At 40.1% G+C, this 25,573-nt stretch overlaps 2 protein-coding genes across 9 annotated transcripts in view; one reads left to right on the plus strand and one right to left on the minus strand.

Moving 5' to 3' along the window:
* Positions 1-5,830, minus strand: part of ZNF571 (zinc finger protein 571) — a 32,144-nt gene extending 26,314 nt beyond the window's left edge. The window contains exons 1-2 of one of the 3 annotated variants that reach the window (XM_015441217.3): positions 5,792-5,830; positions 1,879-1,921 (exon numbers count right to left, since the gene is read on the minus strand). The gene's annotated coding sequence lies outside the window, so the exon portion shown is untranslated. Of the gene's footprint in view, positions 1-1,878; positions 1,922-5,129 lie in introns of all 3 variants that reach the window. The other 2 variants (XM_005589038.4, XM_005589037.4) reach the window with 2 other exon arrangements.
* Positions 5,831-5,926: 96 nt separating this feature from the next.
* On the plus strand, positions 5,927-25,069 carry ZNF540 (zinc finger protein 540). 6 transcript variants are annotated; one of them, XM_065535469.2, is made up of 6 exons: positions 5,927-6,146; positions 8,461-8,583; positions 9,390-9,470; positions 10,629-10,755; positions 12,004-12,102; positions 22,469-25,069. In XM_065535469.2, the coding sequence occupies exons 3-6, from the start codon at positions 9,462-9,464 to the stop codon at positions 24,217-24,219; spliced, it is 1,986 nt and encodes a 661-aa protein (XP_065391541.1). In that variant the 5' UTR covers positions 5,927-6,146; positions 8,461-8,583; positions 9,390-9,461; the 3' UTR covers positions 24,220-25,069. The 6 variants fall into 6 exon arrangements, with proteins under 6 accessions (XP_065391541.1, XP_005589122.2, XP_065391542.1 ...); XM_005589065.5 differs by having other exon boundaries at positions 12,007-12,102; XM_065535470.2 differs by lacking the exon at positions 12,004-12,102.
* Positions 25,070-25,573: the final 504 nt, after the last annotated feature.

Here is a 25,573-nt window from a genome sequence, read left to right on the forward strand (position 1 = left end):
CAACAGAGCGAGACTCCGTCTCAAAATTTTAAAAAAAGCACACTTGAGGCCGGGCGCGGTGGCTCACGCCTGTAATCCCAGCACTTTGGGAGGCCGAGGCGGGCGGATCACAAGGTCAGGAGATCGAGACCACGGTGAAACCCCGTCTCTACTAAAAATACAAAAAATTAGCCGGGCGCGGTTGTGGGCGCCTGTAGTCCCAGCTACTCGGGAGGCTGAGGCAGGAGAATGGCGTGAACCCGGGAGGCGGAGCTTGCAGTGAGCCGAGATCGCGCCACTGCACTCCAGCCTGGGCGACAGAGCGAGACTCCGTCTCAAAAAAAAAAAACAAAAAAAAAAACAAAAAAAAAAAGCACACTTGAATTGAATCATGAGGAAATATCAAACACATACAAACTGAAGAACAATCTACAAAGTAACTGGCCTGTGCTTTTCAAAAAAGTCAGGATCACAAAGGATCAAAGAAAAGTCCAGGAACTGTTTCCGATTAAAAGAGACTAAAGAGATGTTTTAATTAAATGAAATGTTTGATCCTAGATATGATTTTGAATTGGACACCAGATAAGGGGCAAAAAAGGCTATAAGGGGCTGAGCGCAGTGACTCATGCCTGTAATCCCAGCACTTTGGGAGGACAAGGCGAGCGGATCACGAGGTCAGGAGATCAAGACCATCCTGGCTAACACAGTGAAACCCTGTCTCTACTCAAAAAAAAAAAACAAAACAAAAAATTAGCCGGGCATGGTGGCAAGTGCCTGCAGTCCCAGCTACTTGGGAGGCTGAGGCAGGAGAATGGCGAGAACCCAGGAGGCGGAGCTTGCAGTGAGCCAAGATCTCCCCACACTGCACTCCAGCCTTGACAGAGTGCGACTCTGTTTCAAAAAAAAAAGGCTATAAGGACAAAATCGTAACAATTGGTGAAATTCTTCTATGAACTCTGGATTAGATAGTTATCACTTAACTCTGCTACACTTCTTTGTTTTAATAAATGAACTGTAGTTATAGTCCCCGTGCTCAGAAAATACACTAATTATAGATAAAGGAAAATGATGTCTGAAAACTACTATCAAGTAGTTCAGAAGTATATATGTAGAGAGAATTAGCAAACAAAAAAGCAAAATGTTAAAAAACTGATAAATATGTAAGGGCATAGGAGAGTTTTTTCTACTATTTTTGCAACTTCTCTGTAAGTGTAATATTATATCAAAATAAAAATTTCTAATTTTTAATTAAAAGACTAAAGAGGCATAACCAAATGTAATCCATGAAACTTAAATATAGCAAAAAAAAAAAAAAACACCAAAAGAAATCTAAAATGCATTCTCTATCTTAACAGTAGTGACAGTTCTGTTGTTTTCAAACAATTATATTTTAGAATAAAGAACATAAATTATATTAATGTTTCAGCAACTAAGATTGTTAGCATAAAACAGAGATACAAGTATAAAAATCAAACAAGAAAATACTCTGTAATTTGTCTGAACTATTATTATAAATTCATGATTCATGATTTACACTTTAAAAACAAGTTATTAGCTTTGTTCCCTGAAATGACCTAGATTAAATGACGGCCCTATGGCAATGAGAAACTCTAATGCCCAGACAGTGGTCACTGTACACTATATACCACAAGAGGAATCAGAACTCCTTAAGAGAAATGGCTCATTTCAGGCCTGGCACAGGAAATGTAGAAGGTGATCTTGGGATCATTTGTTCTGCCAGAAAGCAAATCAGCTATCAACTCTACTAGAATCATGACAGAAAGATACAGAACTGCCTGGAAAAGACCACCACTGGCTTAAAAAAGAGCAGTTTGATATAAAACAGAATAATGATCACAACAGTTTGAAACATACGGTATTCAAAACAAACTCACTCACTTTTGGGACTCCTTAGATGGTTGAAGGGCACCAACTCATTTCTCTGAAAATACATAAAGGGAAAGAATCAAATCAATTATTCTGCCTTTCCATATGAACTTTATTTATTTATTTATTTGTTTATTTAGAGATGGAGTCTCACTCTTGTTGCCCAGGCTGGAGTGCAATGACACCATCTCGGCTCACTGCAACCTCCGCCTCCCGGGTTCAAGTGATTCTCCTGCCTCAGCCTCCCGAGTAGCTAGGACTACAGACATGCGCCACGATGCCCGGCTCATTTTGTATTTTTAGTAGAGATGGGGTTTCTCCATGTTGGTCACGCTGGCCTCGAACTCCCCACCTCAGATGATTCGCTTGCCTCAGCCTCCCAAAGTGTTGGGATTACAGGCGTGAGCCACTGCGCCTGGCTATGGACTGTATTTTAAGATAACCAAATACTTGACGAAGAAAAATTCTTATATATAGAAGAACTATAACTAATGAATACAGAAGAAATTGAAAGAATTTTTTTAAATCACCATATATAACCGTTAATGAAATAATAGGCCAGGCATGGTGCCTCATACCTGTAATCCCAGCACTTTGGGAAGCTGAGGTGGGTGGATCACTTGAGGCCAGGAGTTCAAGACTAGCCTGGGCAACATGGTGAAACCCTGTCTCTACTAAAAATACAAAAATTAGCCAGCTGTGGTGGCACACGCCTGTAATCCCAGCTACTCAGGAGGCTGAGGCAGAAGAAGCGTTTGAACCCAGGAGGTGGAGACTGCAGTGAGCCGAGATCGTACCACTGCACTCCAGCCTGGGCGACAGTTAGGAAAAAAAAAAGAATGGATCTTGGTATCAATTGTACCTGGGCGTTATAACCTTTAGGTCAGTGCTGCTTAACCCTTCTAAAATTTTTCATGGTCATATCCCTAGGAGCCTTTTTGATACTTTTCTCTAAAAGCCACCACTCTCATGAGATTTTATTACCATAGATATACTGTATACATCTTTATGTACTGTGGCCCTTTAAAGGACCACAGATCATTGTAATACTTAAGAGTTCTTGTCGTCTTATTTCTCAAAAACCAAGTTTCACCCCCTTGGAAGGTGATATCCTCCACCCTCATTGAGAGTGCATGCTTTTTTTTTTTTTTTTTTTTTTTTTTTTGAGACGAAGTCTCCCTCTGTCCTCCAGGCTGGAGTGCAGTGGCCGGGTCTCAGCTCACTGCAAGCTCCGCCTCCGGGTTTACGCCATTCTCCCGCCTCAGCCACCCGAGTAGCTGGGACTACAGGCGCCTGCCACCTCGCCCGGCTAGTTTTTTGTATTTTTTAGTAGAGACGGGGTTTCACCGTGTTAGCCAGGATGGTCTCGATCTCCTGACCTCGTGATCCGCCCGCCTCGGCCTCCCAAAGTGCTGGGATTACAGGCTTGAGCCACCGCGCCCGGCCTGAGAATGCATGCTTTAGGTAAAAAAAAAGGAAAGGATTACATGGGCAGCATTTAAACACATCAATATGACATCACTGAAAGTAGGACACCAGACTGTAAGGGCCTCATGATGTGATGTCATAGGAAATAACATCAACTATGAATTAAACGTGATTTATGGAAAACCTGATCCGAATCCAATCAAGCCTCTGGATCTAACTGCCTGTTTACAGAAATATGAAGGAACGGAAAACAAATTATATGACAGTACAAAGAAGCAATTAGCTAAAAGCAGTATACAAAATATTCTACGGGGCAGATGATCTAGTTTTTCTACAAATCAACAGCACCAATTAAAACAAACCAAAACAAAACACAGGAGGGAAACTGTCATGGATTAAATAAGTTTAAGAGGTTTGGCCACCAAATGCAATGTGTGGACTCTCTCTGGATCCAGATTTGAACACACCTATTGTAAAAATATGTGTTCGAAATAATTGGGAAAATTTAAATATGGCGGTATACCATATTATGAAATCACCACCACGCTGTTACACCAACATAAGAAACAAACTTATTGTTTTAAACTTATTGTTAGTTTTTTTTTTTATGTTGGTATAACAGCATCGTAGTTATTTTAAAATATAACGTCTTTTTGGTCATATATGCTTATAGGAGGATAAAATATGATTTTGAAATACTACAGGAAAAAAGGGGGAAGGACTGATACAAAGGTATTTACAAATGTTTTTAATTACAGCTAGGTGTTGAACATGTTGGGGTTTGTATTATTCTCTATCCTGCTTGAAAACATCCACAATAAAGTTAAAATTGTAAAAGTCTTCAAATTTCCCTCCAGAAAGTACAGTTATTTTTCATCAAAACCTTAGACCAGGCCGGGCGCAGTGGCTCACGCCTGTAATCCCAGCACTTTGGGAGGCCGAGGTGGGCGGATCACGAGGTCAGGAGATCGAGACCATCCTGGCTAACACGGTGAAACCCCGTCTCTACTAAAAATACAAAAAAATGGCCAGGGCGGTGGCTCAAGCCTGTAATCCCAGCACTTTGGGAGGCCGAGACGGGTGGATCACGAGGTCAGGAGATCGAGACCATCCTGGCTAACACGGTGAAACCCCGTCTCTACTAAAAAATACAAAAAAACTAGCCGGGCGAGGTGGCGGGCGCCAGTAGTTCCAGCTACTCGGGAGGCTGAGGCAGGAGAATGGCGGGAACCCGGGAGGCGGAGCTTGCAGTGAGCTGAGATCCGGCCACTGCACTCCAGCCTGGGCTCTCAAAAAAAAAAAAAAAAAAATTATCTGGGCGAGGTGGCGGGCGCCTGTAGTCCCAGCTACTTGGGAGGCTGGGGCAGGAGAATGGTGTGAACCCGGGAGGCGGAGCTTGCAGTGAGCCGAGACCGCGCCACTGCACTCCAGCCTGGGCGACACAGCGAGACTCCGTCTCAAAAACAAAACAAAAAAACCTTAGACCAGAAAGGAGTGTTGTATCACTGGGTGGAAAGGGGAAGTGTAGTGTGGCTGGGGAGTAGAGCTAAGCTGATGATCCCATCCCCGGAGCATCATTTATGGGGTGCCTAAGGACCAGTCACTAGAATGGCTGGTTCTTCCTTAGGAAGATGTTGCTGGAAGTAGAAAACGTTTCGGAAAGGAAGAAATTTGAGGTTAGAAAGAAAATAGGAACTTCACACAAGACTTTCAGAAGTGCGATACTCTTTTCCTCTGGGTGCCTCTCTTCGAAAACACAGAACAGAGAAAAGAAAAAAGAATCATAGAACATCAGAGCTCTCGGAGCAGACAAAACAATTTAGGATCACACTAACCTCTAGAAAAGGATTAGTCTTCCCCACAGGGCTCTCAAGCTAGAATGGGACATCTTTAACAGTGGTCTTCTTCCTAAGACACTTCCGGAGTAAAGCCTCACCATCAGGGAAACTTCAAAAAGAGCCTCTTACTCCGCAAAGGAACTACAGCAGCTGTAACCGCACGATTCTCAGCTGGCGTAACGCTGTCCGTGTCACACGAGGAGTACTGCGGCACGGGAGGGCCAAGGGCTGGGAGCATTACCAGGCGGCAGGAGAGCCCACCCCGCGGCCGCACAAGCGCACACGCACACGCACACGTCCAGGGCGGAGGAAGACTACTAGTAACAACCGCCTCTCTCTCTAGGCTCCCTATCCCAAAGTGATGGTGCCGATTTTATTCCCGGACAGGGGCTCCAGGCGCACACTCATAAATTCGAAGCGAAGGAACACAACTAGCAGCACCACGCCCCCGCCGCTCCCAGAACCAAAGTGACGGTGCCGACACCTCTCCGCATCCGCAAGGCCGACTTCCATAAGTAATCAGCCTAGAGCACCGTCCCTTTCCTGTCAGCACCGAGCCCAAGCCAGGACCCCGGTATTCCCAGCACCATACAAGAGCTTCTTTTTCAATGCGCCAAACCAAAATCAGCGAGCGGTTCCCGGTGAGGCCGCCCACTCACCTGGCCGACGCAGACAGGCTCCGTGCGTCAAGACGTAACAGCGTAGGTGTACGACGGGGCGCAGCGACGCAGGGGCCTTCGGGAAACGTAGTCTACAACTGGAAACCGGCCGGGTCGTCTCTGCGCAGGCCCAGCGGCTAAGATCAGGTCCAGCGCTCCAGAACACAGCGATCACTGAGGCTCCCTTGCTCGAACTGTGGGACTTACCCTACTATGGTCTGAGCCTACCCTATTCCATTATACTCAAGTAACGCCCCAGAAATTCCAGAGAATCTCACACAAAGAGGTTGAATCTTGCCGTGGTGCCTTCAGGTGAATGTCGTCCCGGGCTAGAAGAGCTGCAAAAGGCTGTCAGGTAAGGTCTGGATTTCTCTCTGACAGCTCTGGCCGTGACGCAGTGGCCACGATACCGGGTTGCTGCTCACCGGGGTTCGGAAGTGTGACGCATTCTTCAAGGCCGTGTGTGTGTGTCTGTGTCTGTGCGCTCGCGTGTCCGTGTCCGAGTGTCCTCTGTGGAGGCAGACTGGATAGTGGCCATGCCTGTGTGATGTGCGTCAGATTATGCTTGAGACTGTGGAGAGGCTATTATTGGCGCGTTCGAATTGTGTGCGGAAGGGTCTTGGGAATGGTTTGATTATAGCTTTGAGGGTGATGTCTGTTTAATCAGATTCAGCCTGCGACTGAGTATCTTATATCCTGTAAGAAATTGATTTTTCTTTGCATGGTCATGAATTTAAAATACATTCCTATGAAATTACATAAATTTAGTGAATGATTCACTGAGAATTCACTTGTGGCAGTGGATGCGGGGGAAGAAGTGTGTGAGCATAATATTGTGACAATGAGCAGCGCTGTGTTATACAGATATCTCCTGGCTTCAGTTTTCTCACCTGCAAAGTGAGGGTATCAGTCGTGTAACACTTTGGAACAATGCTTTTTAACAGAAATTTCTGCAAAACTGGGTTCCATTTTGTATATCTGTGCTCTCCAATACAGTAGCCACTAGCTACATATGGCTACTGAGAACTTGAAATATGGCTGGTTTGACTGAAGAACGAATTTGTAAAATTGTGTTCAATTTTAATAAATCTAAATGTAAACAGCTATATATGGCTAGCAGTCTTCCTATTGAACAGTACAACCTGGAGCATTAATTTGCCTTCAGGATTTGAAGGGGGTAAAAACTTAATTCATCTAGCAAATATTTGAAAATGAAATTCTTAAAATTTCTTTAAATTATTTTTTCAATTTGAGATGATTGCAGATTCATATGAGGTTGTAAGAAATAATAGAGACATTGTGTGTTATCTTCAACCTAGTCTTCTCCAATGATAACATCTTGCAGGACTGTAGTATAATATGACAACCAGGATGTTGACATTGATAGTCAAGACAGATCATTTCCTTCACCACAAGGATCTGTTGTGTTGCCCTTTTATAGACAAATGTACTTTCTTCCCTCTTGTTTGAAGATATTCGTGTCAACATTAATGATAATGTAGGCATACATCATTTTATTGTGCGTCATTTTATTGCACTTTGCAGATACTGTATTTGTTTTAAAGAGACAGGGTCTCACTGTCTCACCCAGGCTGGAGTGCAGTGGTGCCGTTATAGCTCACTGCAATCTCGAACTCCTGGGTTCAAGGGATCCTCCAGGTGGCCCACAAAGCCTGAAATATTTATGATGTGGTTCTTTGCAGGAAAAGTTTGCAGACTCCCAATCTATATTATTTCTGATGGCTACTTTATTTTCTATTATATGGATACCCTAGAATTTATTTAACCTGTTCTTTATTGAAGTCTAATTTATGTTTGTATCTAGCTTTTTCCATTTTAAAATTAGTCTATCTGCACCTGTCTGCATATATCCTAGTGAACATATATAATTATTTTCCTTAGACAGGGTCATAGGAGTGAGATTACTGAAACATCTGGCTCACATTATTAAATTCTGCTAATATAAATTTGTAATTTACCCTCTTTAAGGTGGCACCAGTATATAACATGGTGTGAGGGCATCTATTTTACTCCAGTTCAACATGTTATTATCAGTCTTTTCAATGTTCCCGTGTTGTAAATATAAAATGCTATTTGCCACTCTAACGTATACTATCTTAATGAGTAGCAGCATTTAATAGCTTTTAGTCATTAAACCCGAGTCATTATTCACGCTCAGGTTTTGTTAGGCATAATAAGAAAATCTGGGTATCAGTGACAAGAGCACAGTTGAAAAAAAAACTGGCTTTGTAGTTGGAGAATTGTGGATTCAGAACTCAGATGTCTTGTTTATTAACAGTGGATTTAGGTTTCTGTTTTTCTGATGTTGAAGTGGAGATAATAATGACACTGTAGAGATGTTCTAAGGATTAAATATCTATATATAAGGTATGCATCACATAAAAGTTGATTTTTTAAATTGCTTCCAGGGCCATAAACTTACTTCTCCCTCTGAGTACTGAGGGAGAAGGGAGGGTGAATGATGTCCTTCAGGGACCCTGGGGACTCTTCTGATTGAAGGAAATGGGTAGTGGTGAGCGCTGAGGATTGTGGGAGTTCTAGTTCAGGCTAGGAAAAGGGATCCCAGTGTGCAAGTATAATTTTGCAATGATAAAGGCCATCATGGATTGTCTATGCCAGGAATCAGCAACTATTTTTTTTTTTTTTAGACGGAGTCTCGCTCTTGTTGCGCAGGCTGGAGTACAATGGGACGATCTCAGCTCACCGCAGCCTCCGCCTCCCAGATTCAAGCGATTCTCCTGCCTCAGCCTCCTGAGTAGCTGGGATTACAGGTGTGTACCACCACACCCAGCTAATTTTGTATTTTTAGTAGAGACAGGGTTTCTCCATGTTGGTCAGGCTGGTCTTGAACTCCCGACCTCAGGTGATCCGCCCGCCTCAGCCTCCCAAAGTGCTGGGATTATAGATGTGAGCCACCATGCCCGGCCAGCAAATGGTTTTTATAGAGGGTCAAATAGGAAGTATTTTAGGCTGTGTGGCCCATACAGTCTCCATTGCAACTACTCAACTTGGCTACTGTAGCTTTCTGAAAGTAGCCATAGTCAGAAGTAAACAAATGAGCACAGCTGTGTTCTATTCCAACTTTATTTACAAAAACATGTGGGCGGACCAGATCTGGCCCATGGGCCACAGGTTGCAAACTCCTAGTCTGTTCTATCTTTCGTCTTTAAGTCTGAGGAAGCCAGGAAGCTCCTAAGGCCATGAAGGCAGTCTGCTTTGGACAATGTGGTCTGTCCCCTTTAGATGGTGAGAATCGAGGGAAGAGAATCTACTCTGGGCAGTTCTGAACATCCCAGCCTTGGGTCTAGATCAGTATCCTCATAGTGGGGATTGGCCCACAACTCTCCTGCTGAAATATTTGTTGTGTGTTCTAACGCAGGAGAACCTCTGCACTGTGTCCATCCTCGTAAGCCAGGTTCCCTTGGTGTGGTAAGAGTGTGTTGGAGGGAGGTGAGGGAAGTGTAGGGGAGGTGTTTAGAAGCAACAATGGAAAATAAAAGATTATTAATTTATATCATGTTGTTACCTCTGAGGCAAACCTAGTCTCATTGACTCTTTTTTTTCTTCTCTAATTCAGGCTTCTCCGAACTTTGCTTCCCCAGCAGAATAATCCTGTGGAAGACTGAGCAGTTCTTGTGAGTCTAAAACCATGGCCCATGTAAGTTACAGTTTCTCTTTCTTTCTTTAGATTCTTTTGTTTTTCAAGATCATGTGAACATTTTCGCTCTTTATGCTGACACTTCCTAACACAATTTTTTCTTAATCCCCACATGCCCAAGCTCCTCCCTTATGCCCCCTCTCTTTTCTAACCAGTATCCATGTGCACATTGACCAGATCATTCAGGGTACTCAGTCTCTGTCTAGAGCAGGGATGGACAGACATGAAGTTCCTAGATGGAGGTACTTTACCATCCTTTGTCGGATCTGAGGTGTAATGAAACCAAGAATGGACTCATTTGACTACACGTAGGAAAGCACTGCAGTTTTCCACAGATCCTGTGTCTGTAGATAAAACGCAGTTTAATATTGATTGGCCTCAGTTTCAGTATGTGGTTGGGGCCTGCTTATAGAGAGGTCACGGGATCTTTCCTGAGAATCTCTGAGGTGAAAACCCATAGTAAGATGCATTTTGTGGTTAAACGAAATGTGCTAGTCTTGACATCAGGATGATTCTGGTTCATTACATCAGTATTCTTAATCTCAAGAACAAAGAAGGTGTGTAGTACTTATAAGAAAATCATCCAGATACATAAATATTAGATAATTGTATTCTCCCAGATTTGCAGTGAGGTACTATGGCCTTGAACTTCTGCGTTCACCACTGTACTCCATCCTGGGCAATACAGCGAGATCCCCATATCGATTGATCAATTGATTGATCGATAGATAGATAAACTTAAAGGAAAAAGAAGATATAGGATTCTTTTTTCTTTAAGTTATTTATTAAGTGGTTTTCTTAAAGGATTTATTATTAATAATTTATTGAGAATTTTTGAGGTAGAAATATAGTTTATTTGCTTGTATCCACTGTTTAATTGAATTGGGAAACATTTATTTGTTCCCAGGAATGTTTTGAGTAAAGAACCCCGTAATATACAGGAAATTTTGTATACATTGGCTGGATTCTTCAAGAAAATGAGGTGACTCTGCTTTAGAACACCTGGTTCCTTTCTTCTCTCTTTATCATAAGCTTTCAGCCCCAGCCTAGAGTTTAGTATGGTACCCCCTGCTGCAATGAAACCTTTTATCTCCTTTGCTTCTTTTTAAAAGACTTGTTGTGTAATTTCACCAGTAATATGTTGGTTTATGGTTTCAGGCATTGGTGACGTTCAGGGATGTGGCTATAGACTTCTCTCAGAAGGAATGGGAGTGCCTGGACACTACTCAGAGGAAATTGTACAGAGATGTGATGTTGGAGAATTATAGTAACTTGGTCTCACTGGGTAAGGTCACCTATGTCAAATAATGTAGACTCCGTTTTCTGAAATAGTAGCTTTCTCTTCCACAAATTTAGGAGTCATTATTAAGAAACTAGCTGAATTTCTTCTCTCTTCCTCAAGGACTGGACTGAACTTTGATGGTTTGTGAATGGCACTTGCACTAAATGCTTTCATTTTCACCATACCTCACTGAGCCTCATGAAATGTTCCTTAATCCATTCCTGTAGTTGCTTCTCCCTTAATAGTTAAGAGACTGGATTTGAATTTTGGGGCATTTACTCCAAAGCCAATGTCAATGAAATCAGGTTTCACATTGCATTTGAGTTCAGAATTGCTATGGATGCTCTGTTATTTAGTAACATGCCTGCGAGGATAACAGCCCCACCCAGGGTCTACAATTTACATGCCATGGTTCAGACCAATAAAATTGACTTAAAGTGAATGCATTCTACTTCCTAAAACAAACATTTTCTCTTACTGATTTGTGATTGAAAGTTTTACCTATTGGACATTATGCTCAGTACCTGGGTGGTGGGATCAAATGTACCTCAAACCTCAGCATCACACAATATCCCCAGGTAACAAACCTGCACATTTGGCCCTGTATCTAAAATAAAAGTTGAAATTAGTTAGAGTAAAATAAAATTTACTAACTTAGCATCTAACTTTAAATGAATATCTTAGCAAGAACCTAGAAATATCTTAGGAAGCTTCTTGTTTTGCTCTAAGTAAATTAACAACAACAAAAATAATAATAGCTAATAGAGTGCTTACTGAATACCAGGCACCATTCTAAGTATTAGCTATGAGATACAAAAGAAAAAAAGAAAATAAAAGGTACTACTTTTATTTTCATTTTACAGATGAAAAAACTGAGGCCCAAAGAATTTAACCAGTTTGTTTACAATCATTAGTCAATAGGTAGCAGAGTAGAATTTGGACCCACGTAGTCTGGCTTCAGAGTCTGTGCCCTCAATAACTACTGCCTCTCAATAGACCCAGTCTGTATGAGTTTTAATTCTAAAATGAATTAAAATTCTCCTGGATGAATTTTAATTCCCCTGCCCATCAAGTTTCTTTATTCTCTGGGATCCTGAGGTTACACTAAGTTGAATATTCTTTAATCCTGTCAGTTTTTTCTGAAGTCTTTATCGAAATCACATTGATCCATATGAATTTAACCAAGTCTCAAAATGTTTCTGAATGTGCAATGTTTTACTTCTATATATTCTTGTATTTCTTTCTTGGAAGCAGGATATTCTGGCTCAAAGCCAGATGTGATTACCTTATTGGAGCAAGGGAAAGAGCCCTGCGTGGCGGTGAGGGATGTGACAGGAAGACAGTACCCAGGTGAGTTGAGAGTTCATCAGGCAGATGGAAGCCCTCATTGCCAGTCGCGGCCAGCTGGTGAGGGAGCATACATAGGCTTTGCATGCTGTGCAGGTAGTTCCTCTCAGAGGCCTCAGGCCTTTGGAGAAAAGGCCTAAGACAGTGAAGAAAACAGATCATCTTAGCATGAACTATCAAAAGAACCTCATCTTGGCTCCTGCTTACCACCTGTCTGTTTTTGTTTCCACCCATATTACTCTCCATTTCAGTAAAGAGAATGCGCTTTCCCAGTGCAATCAGTTGCTTCCTATCTTTTCTCCATTGATATGTGTGCTTGTTTCTAATGTCTAAAAGTTCAGTCTTTCACATATTCAGCATATATCAGTACCTTGGTGAATAAGGCCAAAACCTCCTTATACTAATGGAATTAACATTGTAGTAGGGGAGATACATAGTAAACTGTAAACAAATGAATATATAACATTAAATAATGATGCATGCTATGAAAGGAACCTATGAAGGGTAAGGAGATAGAGTTTGGGCAGGTTTAATTTAGGTGGGTTGCCCAGGGAAGGCTCTTCGAAGAGTGAATATATGTGCAGAGATGTGCAGTATAGGCTTAGGCTATGTGAAAATCTGGAAGAAAATAATTCCAAGCACAGTGGAGAAGTGAGTTTTGTGTGTTTGAAGAACTTGAAGCAGCTCAGAGCAGATTCAGAGTGGGGAAGAGTAACTAAATATGAATTTAGAGCTGAGCAGGGGTCAGGTCTTATCATATCTATCTATCTTACTATGTTTATCATAGTAAGAAATTTGGATTTTTCTTTTCCAAGAGTGATTGAAAGCCATAATCAAAAATATGTTTTTAAATGATCGCTGTAGATGCTCTGTGAAGAACATACTAAACAGGGGCAAGATTGGAAATAGAAAGATCAGTTATCAGGCTATTTCAGAAGTCTAGATTAGCAGTGATAGTAGCTTGGATTGGGATGGTAGTGGTGAGGGGTGGTAAGAAGATGCTGTATTCATCTTATAATTTGAAAGTAGAGCTAACAGACATGCCATGGGGTATGAGTGAACAAGAAATCATAGGTGAACCAGCAGCTAAGTGTATATAATTTGCTGAGATGGACATATGGGAAAGATAGCTTGGAAGAGGGAAATAGAGTCCTGATTTAGGTATATATATTTAAAATGCCTACTTGTCATCAAAATTGAGATGTTGAACAGTCAGAGAGATGGTAGGACAAGTTATATTAACTTGGGTGTCCAGCCAATGAACTGACTGAATGAGATCACTTAGGGCTGATCTGACCTACTACCTATTTTTGTAAATAAAGTTTTATTGAAACGTAGCCACACTTAATTATTTAATGTATTGTCTATGGCAGAGTTGAGTAGTTGAGACAGAAGTCATATGGCTCGCAATGCATAAGATATCGACTGTCTGGTCCTTTACAGACAGTTTGCTGATTCCCTGCCTTTAGCGAATGAGTTTGACAGAATGAAGGGAGCCAGATAAGAAAAAGACTGAGGCCTGGGGCACTCTATTTAGAGAAGGAAGAGGAGGCAGCAAGCAGATTGAGAACAAGTAGGCCTGGAGAGTGGTACCAAAAAAGTCAAATGAAGAAAATGTTTCAAGTGGAAGGGAATAGTTATCTGTGAGGTCCACTGAACTGTAAATTGCCTGTAGGACATGGCAGGAAAGAAGCTGGTGGTGACCTTGTGTTAAGCAGACAAGGTTTCAGTGGAGCTGGAGGTGAAAAAGCCTGCCAGATGTGACTGAAATAAAATGGGAGGTGAGGTAGTGATGATAGTGAGATAGAAAATTTTTCCAATGGGAATTCTGTTAGGAGGGAACTAGATAAGGGGTTAGTAGCTAGAAGAGGATACGGGATGTAAGGAGTCGTTTTTTTTTTTTTTTTTTTTTTTTGAGATGGAATTTTGCTCTTATCGCTCAGGCTGCAGTGCAGTGGCACGATCTCGGCTCACTGCAACCTCCACCCCCCGGGTTCAAGCAATTCCCCTGCCTCAGCCTCCTGAGTAGCTGGTATTACAGGCGCCTGCCACCACACCTGGCTAATTTTTGTATTTTTAGTAGAAATGGGGTCTCACCATGTTGGCTAGGGTGGTCTTGAACTCCTGACCTCAGGTGATCCACCCATCTTGGCCTCCCAAAGTGCTGGCATTACAGGCGTGAGCCACCGCGCCTGGCCAGGAATCTATTTCAAGATGTGAGATTTTTAAGATGAAAATGATTCTATAGAAAGGGGTAAAATTATAGTAGAGGGAAGGATAATTATGGAAATTGGAGGACAAAGAGGTAGGATCCAGTGCACAAGAAAAATTTAGAGAACTATAGATACGACAGTGGATATAGGTGGGTTGATGTGGTATTATGTATTTCTTTTCAATGCCTCATTTTTATTAGAAGAATAAGGGAGATCATCAGCTAAGAATTGGCAGGAGGGAAGGGAGAGTTATGTTTGAAGTGAAAGATGTAAATATATTTTGAATACTGGTGTTCAGTTTACCTGCATCTCACTAGTTCATTCACTTTTTATTTTCTATTAATCAGGAGTTAATAATAATAACAGCATTTATTATTTACTGTATACCAGATTTAGTCATTTCACAATGTATATATTCTTCAAAATATGTTGTACAGAGTAAATACATATAATTTTATCTATCAATGTAAAAAATAATGTATTTTTTAAAATATGAAGAAAAGGCTATTAAGTTCTATACAGTGTATTGATTCTTCTATATCAAGCCAAATTCTGATTTGTATTTTCTTTGCAGTTTTTTTAGTTGAAATTCTTGGGTTGTATATAATCAGATCATTTGCAAATCATGATAGTTTTTCATTCTTCCTTAAAAATGTTTACCTCTAAAATTCTTAATTCTGCTTGTTTTGCTTATCATGATTTTATATAAAGGATAAGATAACTTTTCTTTTTGCTCTTTTCTTGAGTAGCTAAACTAACTTTAAAATTATTTGTTCTATAAAACTTTTATAGACGTCTATGAAATTGCAAGGATAGGTGTTTCACAATGGAATTTCATTTGCTTAGGCTTTTTATTTCTTCTGTGGTCAATACAGGAAATTAATAGTTTCCTTAAAATTTTTTATTCTGGAATATACAGGTTATTTTGTTTAGAGCATTACATAGAGCTTTGGAAAATAGCCTTACTATTTTTTTTCAAATCAGCTTTATTGAGATATGATTTATATACATTCATTCATTAATTGTATCTGTTTAATTTAGTTATTTTGGACAAACGCATGAATCTTGTAAAATCATCACCACTTCAGTCAAGATCTAGAATATGTCCACCATGTCAACACTTTCTATTATGTTTCTTTACAGTCAGTACCCTTCCTCCATTTTCAGCACAGCCCGTGACAGGCAACTAAGTTGCCTTCTTTCCCTAATTGTGTCTTTTCTACAATTTCATATCAAATAAATCAGAGTATGCAGTATTTTGTGTCATACTTCTTCCACTTCTGATATTTATGAGATTCATCCAAGTAGTTAGAAGTCTCAGTAGTTAATTCCTTTTTCTTGCTGAATAGTATTTCATATCTACTTGTTAACAGTTTATGAACATCTAAATTGTTTATTATGAGTGCTTATTTACAAGTCTTCAAATGTATGCTTTGTTACTTTGGGTTAAACACCTGAGGGTGGGATTCATGGATTATATAAGTATATATAAGAAACTGGGCCGGGCACAGTGGCTCATGCCTGTAATCCCAGCACTTTTTTGGGAGGCTAAGGCAGGCGGATCGCTTGAGCCCAGGAGTTCAAGACCAGCCTGGGCAACATGGCAAACCTGTCTCTACTAAAAATACAAAAATTAGCTAGGATGGTGGTACACACCTGTAAAAACTTTATCTAAAAAAAAAACTGGGCTGGGTGTGGTGGCTCACGCCTATAATCCCAGCACTTTGGGAGGCCAAAGCGGGTGGATCACGAGGTCAGGAGTTCGAGACCAGCCTGGCCAACATGGTGAAACCATCTCTACTAAAAATACAAAAATTAGCTGGGCGTGGTGGCGCATGCCTGTAATCCCAGCTACCCAGGAGGCTGAGGTAGGAGAATCGCTTGAAACTGGAAGGCAGAGGTTGCAGTGAGCCAAGATCGTGCCACTGCACTCCAGCCTGGGCAACAAGAGCGAAACTCTGTCTCAAAAAAAAAAGAAAGAAAGAAACTGTCCAACGTGGCTATATTTTTTGGCATTCCCAGTAGATGTCCAATAGCTCCACATTCTTGCCAGCCTGTGGTATTGTCATTTTAATCTTAGTCATTTTAGTGGATATGTAGGTGTATCTCATTGTGATTTTAATTTGCATTTAACTAATGACTAATGTTGAATATATTTTCGTTTATTTGCCATTCCCTTATTTCCTTTAGTAAAAAGTGTCTGTTTAGAATTTTTATCCATTAAATTTTTTAGCAATTTTATTGAGGTATAATTTACATAACATAAAATGTACTCACTGTAAGTGCACACTTGGTGACTTTTAGTCAATTTATAGTTAGGCAGCCATCATGGCAATCCAGTTTTAGAATATTTCCATCACCCCCAAATGTTTCCTTATGCCCCCTTGCAGTTAATCCCTTCTTCTACCTCCAGCTTTAGGCATCTCCTGACCTACCTTCCATGTTTGTCGATTTACCTTTTCTGAACATTTCATATAAATGGGATCATGCAATGTACAGTCTTTTGAATCTGGCTTAACTTAGCATAATGTTCTGGAGGTCCATTTATGAAGCAGCATGTATTAGTAATATATTCTTTTTTATTGCCAAATATGTTCTTTTGTAGGGATATACCATATTTTACTTATCTATTTACCAGTGATGGACTTTTGGATTGTTTATAGTTTGGGACTGTTGTCAACAATGCTACTATAAACGTGGGCATACATATCATTGTGTGGACATATGTCTCAATTCATCTTAGTTGGATTCATAGGCATGGAACTGCTGGGTTATATGATGAATATAACTTTAACTTTATAAGAAACTGCCAAAATGTGTTCTAAACTACCTATATCGCTGTACCTTCCCAATAACAAGGCATGAGGGTTTCAGTTTCTCTGTCTTCTCACCAACACGTGCTATTACCTGTCTTTTTGAGAACAGCCATTCCAGTGTGTGTGTAGTGGTATCTAATTGTGGTTGACGTTGAGCAATTGCTTATTAGCTACTGGCATAGCTTCTTTGGTGGAAAGGCTGTTCAGTGTTTTGCCCATTCTTAATATTGGGTTGTTTGTGTTATTATTGAGTTGCAAGAGTTGTAAAAATATATTCTGAATAGAAGCATTTTATTTTATTTTATTTTATTTTTTTTTTTTTTTGAGACGGAGTCTTGCTCTGTCACCCAGGCTGGAGTGCAGTGGCCGGATCTCAGCTCACTGCAAGCTCCGCCTCCCAGGTTTACACCATTCTCCTGCCTCAGCCTCCCGAGTAGCTGGGACTACAGGTGCCCACCACCTCGCCTGCCTAGTTTTTTGTATTTTTTAGTAGAGACGGGGTTTCACCGTGTTAGCCAGGATGGTCTTGATCTCCTGACCTCGTGATCCGCCCGTCTCGGCCTCCCAAAGTGCTGGGATTACAGGCTTGAGCCACCGCGCCCGGCCAGAAGCATTTTATTTACATATATGATCTGCAAATATTTTCTCCTAGACTGCGATGGCATATCTTTTCATTTTCTTAATCTTATCTTTTGCAGTACAAACATTTTTCATTTTGATGAAGCCAAATGTATCTATTTTTTCTTTTATGAATTGTGCTTTTGTATCTAAGAACTCTTTTTCTCATACACGGACACAAAAATTCCCATTGGTATTATCCATTTTGTTTATCTTCTTGATTTGTAAGAGTTCTTTATATATCTTATAATCAACCTCTTTGTCAGATATATATTTTGCAGTATTTTATTAGTTTAGATCTAGATATATATTTTGCAATATTTTACTAGTTTCTGGAGTAACTTTCTATTAATTAACAAACTTTATTTTTAAAATCAGTTTTAGGTTTATAGGAAGATTTCACAGAAAGTACAGAGTTTCTATATACTTTCTGTCCTCAAACATACACACCCTCCCCAACTACCAACATTCCATATTACAGTGGTACATTTGTTACAGTTGATAAACCTACATTGACACATCATTATCACCCAAAGTTCACAGTCTGTATTAAGGTTCACTCTTGGTGTTGTAAATTCTGTTAACTTTGAAAAATATATAATGACATGTATCCACAACTGTAGTATCATACAGAGTAGTTTCACTGCTCTAAAATTTGTTTGGCCTAGTCATCCCTCATTCCACCCTAACCCTTAGAAACCACAGAGCCTTTTACTGTCTCTATAGTTTTGCCTTTTTCAGACTATCATGTAGTTGGAATCATATAGTATGTAGCCTTCTAAGATTGGTGTCTTTCAATTAGTAATATGCATTTAAGTTTCCTCAACATCTTTTTGTGATGGCTTATTCTTTTAGCACTGAATAATAGTCCATTTTCTGGATGTACCACATGTTATCCATTCACCTACTAAAGGACATCTTGGTTGTTTTTTAAGTATTGGAAGTTTTGAATAAAGCTGCTATATGCATTTGTGTGCAGGTTTTTGTATGAACATAAGCTTTCATTTTATTTGGGTAAACACCAAGGAATATGATTTCTGAGTAGTATGATAAGAATATGTTTAGTTTTGTAGGAAACTGCCAGAATGTTCTTCAAAGTGGCTATAATATTTTTGCATTCCCCCAGCAATGAATGAGAGTTCCTGTTGCTCCACATCCTTGTCAGCATTTGGTGTTGCCAGTGTTTTAGATTTTGGCCATTCTAACAGGTGTGAGGTAGTATCTCTTCGTTTTAATTTGCAGTTCTCTGAGATTCCTCATCTCTGGTTTGGTGTCTGACATTAATTTGGGGAAATTCTCATTCACTGTTGCTTCATTTATTGCTTATTTTCCTTTCTCTCTTTTTCCTCCTTCTGGTATTTTCATCATGTGTATTTACACCTTTTATACTTAACCCCAGAGTTCTTGGATATCTGTTCTGTTTCTTTTAGTATTTTTTCTCTTTCTTTTCAGTGTTGGAAGTTTCTCTTGTCACAGCCTCAAGTGCAGAGATTCCTCAGCTGTGTCCAGTTTACTGATAAGCACATCAAAGGCATTCTTCATTTCTATTACAGTGTTTTTGATCTTTAGCATTTTTTATTCTTTCTTAGAATATTCATCTCTCTGTTTTCATTATCCATCTGGATGTTGTCTATTTTTTCTATTAAAGCCCTTAACACATTTCTTATAGTCTTTTAAAATTCCTGGTCTGGTAATTCCAGCATTCCTGCCATATCTGACTCTAATTCTGATGCTTGTTTAGTCTCATCAAACTGTTTCTTGCCTTTTAGTTTTCCTTCTAATTTTTTGTTGGAAGGTAAACATGATGTACTGGGTAAAGGGAAACATAGTAAATAGGCCTTTAGGAATGTAGTGATAAGGTGTAAGGGGAGAGGAGTGTTCCCTAGTCCCAGAATTAGGTCTCAGTCTTTTGGTGCACCTGTGCCACTTGACGGAACTTAACCAGTGCTTCCAGTTTTTTCCCCATCGCTAGGTGTGACGGGATGGCTTAGAGGGCTGAGCTGGGTATTTTCTTTCCTCTATGTCATTAGGCTCTAATAAAACCCCAGCAGGTTATGATCTATCTACTTGAAGAGAAAATACTCCTAACCTCAGGTGATCCACCCACCTTGGCCTCCCAAAGTACTGGGATTACAAGCGTGAGCCACCGCACCTGGCGGTATTTAGATTTTTTAGGCTCTTGTCTTATTTAGATTGCCACCCTCCAGCTTTCATTTAACTTATCTGTGTTAATAAGACTCCTTGACACTTCTAGTCTCCCAGCCATCGCCTCACACTATTCAGTTACTGTGTTCTCCCTAAAATTGTTGAGTTTCTTTGTTCATTTTTTCCAGAAACCATTCAACATGGCACATACCTGTTACAATATCTAAAAAAATCATTTAAATACTTCTCTATTAAGTATAGAAATGGTTGGTTTTAGATGTAAGGGAACAGAAGAGATATCCTCTGAGAAAGGTTATAAAGTACAGTGGGCCAGGCGTGGTGGCTAATGCCTGTAATCCCAGCACTTTGGGAGGCCGAGGTGGGCGGATCACAAGGTCAGGGGTTCGAGACCAGCCTGGCCAATATAATGAAACCCCTTCTCTACTAAAAATACCAAAAAATTAGCCGGGCGTGGTGGTGGGTGCCTGTAATCCCAGCTACTTGGGAGGCTGAGGCAAAGAGAATCACTTGAACCTGGGAGGCAGAGGTTGCAGTGAGCCGACATGGTGCCACTGCACTCCAGCCCGGGTGACAGTGTAAGACTCTGTCTCGGGGAAAAAAAAAAAAAAGTAGAGTGGCCGGGCGCGGTGGCTCATGCCTGGAATCCCAGCTCTTTGGGAGTCTGAGGCAGGTGGATCACCTGGGGTCAGGAGGTTGAGACCAACCTGGCCAACATAGTGAAACCCCGTCTCTACTAAAAATACAAAAATTAGCTGAGTTTGGCAGCATGCACCTGTAATCCCAGATACTCAGGAGGCTGAGGCAGGAGAATCACCTAAACCTGGGAGGCAGAGGTTGCAGTGAGCCGAGATCGTGCCATTGCACTCCATCCTGGGTGACAGAGTGAGACTCCATCTCAAAAAAAAAAAAAAAAAAGAAAAGAAAAAAAGAGTAGAGTGAGCATCCAGTAGGTGGCTGAATAACAGTAAAACTCAGCTGTGTAAACACACATCTCTTTGCACAGGAGGCAGTGAACAACAGGGTTGGAAACATCTCTGTTTAATTGGATAGCCATTTAAAGGATAAGTAGGCAAAACAAGGACCTTTTCATTTTATACATTTGGTTGAGCTACCTTGGAGTTACTTTTGTTCTGATCTGTAAAGGAAGTAAGCTAGGAAAGAGTGCATTTAATCACTGTAATAAGGTGAGAGAGATTAGAGCTAGTTTGTAATTGTTAACAAAAATATAAAAATTAAGTGATTGTCCTGATATTCAGTTGTCCTATACGTGGCTTATCTGTCATTCATCATCATAATTTCCTTTAAGACAATGATTAATTTATTGTACAGTCAATTGTTTAATGCCTGCTATATGCTAGTGGGTAGTTATTCACTGTTGAATGAAATAAGGATTACATCTTCCTTTGGGAAGGTTTCGGGATCAGAAAATCAACAAAAGAGCAAAAAGAAAAATCAGTGGATATGCATTTGAAAATTGTGAAATGAAGAAATGAAACATGATGCTGGAATTGAGAATAAAGGACATAGACTGCCTTACAGTCAGTAGGGCAAGCCTTTCTGTGTAAGAGACATTTAACCAACCATTAAGAATGAGAAGGAGTTGGCCTTTCACAGAGCCCAGCACAGATTATTTTTAGGAGATGAAAAATCCCATAGAAAACTATATGAAATGGGAAATGCTATGACACAATCGAGGAGCTGAATAGAAGCAAATGTCATAATAAGAGGGGGTAAGGAGGACAATGTCTTTGAAAGAGGGCTTTAGGTAACCAAAGACCGTATTATATTATATGGTAACATGTTTGGATTTTATTCTAAGAGTAAAGAAAAACTGTTAAAATTGTTAAGTGGAGATTCTCAAACTTTGATCTATATCAGAATCATCTAGTGGAGTTATTAAAAATTCAGATACCAAATTACTCCTATAGATTTGGTTCAATTGTGTGGTAAGTAAATAGCAGTATTTATGATAAATTCCCAGATGATTCTCATCCACAATAAAATTTTAGAACCACTGATGTAAATAAACTATTTGCCATATCACCACAATCTTATATAATCTCTATTTTTTTTTTTTTTTTTTTTTGAGATGGAGTTTAGCTCTTCTAGCCCAGGCTGGAGTGCAATGGCGTGATCTCAGCTTACTGCAACCTCCGCCTCCTGGGTTCAAGTAATTCTCCTGCCTCAGCCTCCTGAGTAGCTGGGATTACAGGCGCCTGCCACAACGATTGGCTAATTTTGTATTTTTTTAGTGGAGATGGGGTTTCACCGTGTTGGGCAGGCTAGTCTTGAACTCCTGACCTCAGATGATCCACCTGCCTCGGCCTTCCAAAGTGCTGGGATTACAGGCATGAGCCACCGCGCCCGGCTATAATCTCTCATTTTCGAAGCTCATGTTGCCTAATTTCAAATTACATAACTTTATTGAAATATTCTTTAAGCCATTGACTTCCAGTAAGAACTGTTTTCACTTTGTTTCCAATTTTGAAAATGTAAACTTTATGTTATGCTGGCTACAGGAAAATAATTTTTGTTTGCTTTTATGTTTTCTTTCAGGTTTGTTATCCAGGCATAAGACCAAGAAATTACCTTCAGAAAAGGACATTCATGAAATCAGTTTATCCAAAGGGAGTATAATAGAAAAAAGTAAAACTCTTCGTCTGAAAGGATCCATTTTGAGAAATGAGTGGCAGAGCAAAAGTGAGTTTGAGGGTCAGCAGGGACTTGAAGAAAGATCTATCAGTCAAAAGAAAATCGTCTCTAAAAAAATGTCAACTGGTAGAAAACATCCCTCTTTTACTCTGAATCAGAGAATTCATAATAGTGAGAAAAGTTGTGACTCAAACTTGGTTCAACATGGGAAAACAGATTCTGATGTGAAACGTGATTGTAAAGAACGTGGGAGTACCTTGAATAATGTCTGCCAGCTTACTCTCCATCAGAAAATTCATACTGGTGAAAAATCCTGTAAATGTGAGAAATGTGGGAAAGTTTTTAGTCATAGCTATCAACTTACTCTGCATCAGAGATTTCATACTGGTGAGAAACCCTATGAATGTCAAGAATGTGGGAAGAACTTTCTTCTTTACTCACAACTTAATCGACATCAGAAAATTCACACTGGTAAAAAACCCTATATGTGTAAGAAATGTGATAAGGGCTTTTTTAGTAGATTAGAACTTACTCAACATAAAAGAATTCATACTGGTGAGAAATCTTATGAATGTAAAGAATGTGGAAAAGTTTTTCAACTTGTTTTCTACCTTAAAGAACACGAGAGAATTCATACAGGTAAGAAACCCTATGAATGTAAGGAGTGTGGGAAAGCTTTTAGTGTAGGTGGACAACTTACCCGTCATCAGAAAATTCATACTGGTGTAAAACCCTACGAATGTAAGGAATGTGGAAAGACCTTTGGACTTAGTTTTTACCTTACTGAACACAGAAGAACTCATGCAGGTAAGAAACCTTATGAATGTAAGGAGTGTGGGAAATCATTTAATATGCGTGGACCGCTTAATCGGCATAAAACAATTCATACTGGTATAAAACCTTTTGAATGTAAGGTGTGTGAGAAGGCTTTTAGTTATAGTGGTGACCTCAGAGTACATTCTAGAATTCATACTGGAGAGAAACCGTATGAATGTAAGGAATGCGGGAAAGCCTTTATGCTTCGTTCAGTCCTTACTGAACATCAGAGACTTCATACTGGTGTGAAGCCCTATGAATGTAAGGAATGTGGGAAGACGTTTAGAGTGCGCTCTCAAATTAGTCTGCATAAGAAAATTCATACTGATGTGAAGCCCTACAAATGTGTACGATGTGGGAAGACCTTTAGATTTGGTTTCTACCTTACTGAACACCAGAGAATTCACACTGGTGAAAAGCCCTATAAATGTAAAGAATGTGGAAAGGCCTTTATTCGTAGAGGGAATCTTAAAGAACATCTGAAAATTCATTCTGGTTTAAAACCCTATGACTGTAAAGAATGTGGGAAGTCCTTTAGTCGGCGTGGGCAGTTCACTGAACATCAGAAAATTCATACGGGTGTAAAACCATACAAATGTAAAGAATGTGGGAAGGCCTTTAGTCGTAGTGTAGACCTTAGAATACATCAAAGAATTCATACTGGTGAGAAACCCTATGAGTGTAAACAATGTGGGAAGGCCTTTAGACTTAATTCACACCTTACTGAACATCAGAGAATTCACACTGGTGAGAAACCCTATGAGTGTAAGGTATGTAGAAAGGCCTTTAGACAATATTCACATCTTTATCAACATCAGAAAACTCATAATGTAATTTAATATAAGAAAGGGTTTCCATGTCATGCTCTATTTATAGAATATCAAAATATTTATGGCCAGAAAGAAGTTCTGTCAATGTGTTGATCTTTTTTTAGACATATTAACTTAATAAATGTATGAGTCTTAAATATCTCTTAGTTCTCATTAAATTTAGGAAAATTCACACTAGAAAATAAAGCTGTTAATGTAACAATTGTGGAAAAGTGTTCTAGCAACAGCATATACTTATCATCATTGCCTTTCCACTACTCTACTATCTGTGTGATATTAGACAAAATATTTGCTTCTTGGTACCTCAGCTGTAAAATGAAACACACCTAAAAGTGTGGTTAATTGTTTCCAACATGTATAATACAGCAACAACTATCTGGCCCATACTGCTTTGGATTAACATTGGATATTACTGTTTTTATTATCATCAACATTATTGTTAGTGGATTTCTTAACAGGAAGACACAGTGGAGATGATAAATTTGGAAAAGTCACTCATCACGTATATTTCATGAAGGACTTCTTTGATAAAATCTGTGTTATGAGCTGAATGTTTGTGTTCCCGTAACAATTCCTATGTTGAAACATGAATCCCAAGGTGATGGTATTTGAAGGTAGGGCCTTTAGGAGGAAATCAGGTCATGAGGGTGGAGCCTTCATGAATGGGATCGCTGCCTTTATTAGAGGAAGCCAAAGAGCCAGCTAGCTCTTTCAACCGCATGAGGATACAGCAGGAAGTCAGCAGTCTACAGTGCCAAAGAGGGAGGGCCTTTCCCAGAACCCAAGCATGCTGGCACCCTGACCTTGGACTTGCAGCCTCCAAAACTGTGAGAAATAAATTTCAGTTGTTTATAAGCCACTGAGTCTATGGTGTTTAGTTATGCAGCCCAGAATAATGAAGGCACTCCATTAGAATATAAAGAAAATGTAAACATCTGAATTCAGACCTCATTGCTTAAGTTCTACCAGAAAATTAAAGATGAAGAGAAACCCTAAGGATGTAGTGAGTGGGAGAACCTTAGAATATAGCTGTTGAAGCATCAGAGAGAGGTGTGAGGGGATTTACCCACAATAATATAGAAATTAAATGGATGGAAAAAAGAAAGCTGTCTGGCCGGGCACCGTGGCTCACGCCTGTAATCCCAGCACTTTAGGAGGCTGAGGTGGGCAGATTACCTGAGGTCAGGAGTTCGAGACCAGCCTGGCCAACATACAGAAACCCCATCTCTACTAAAAATACAAAAATTAGCCAGGCATGGTGGCAGGCACCTGTAATCCCAGCTACTCAGGAGGCTGAGCTAAGAGAATCACTTGAATCCGGGAGGTGGAGGTTGCAGTGAGCTGAGATCGCGCCATTGCACTC

Source organism: Macaca fascicularis, chromosome 19 (genome assembly GCF_037993035.2).
Source record: "Macaca fascicularis isolate 582-1 chromosome 19, T2T-MFA8v1.1".
NCBI classification, from domain to species: domain Eukaryota; kingdom Metazoa; phylum Chordata; class Mammalia; order Primates; family Cercopithecidae; genus Macaca; species Macaca fascicularis.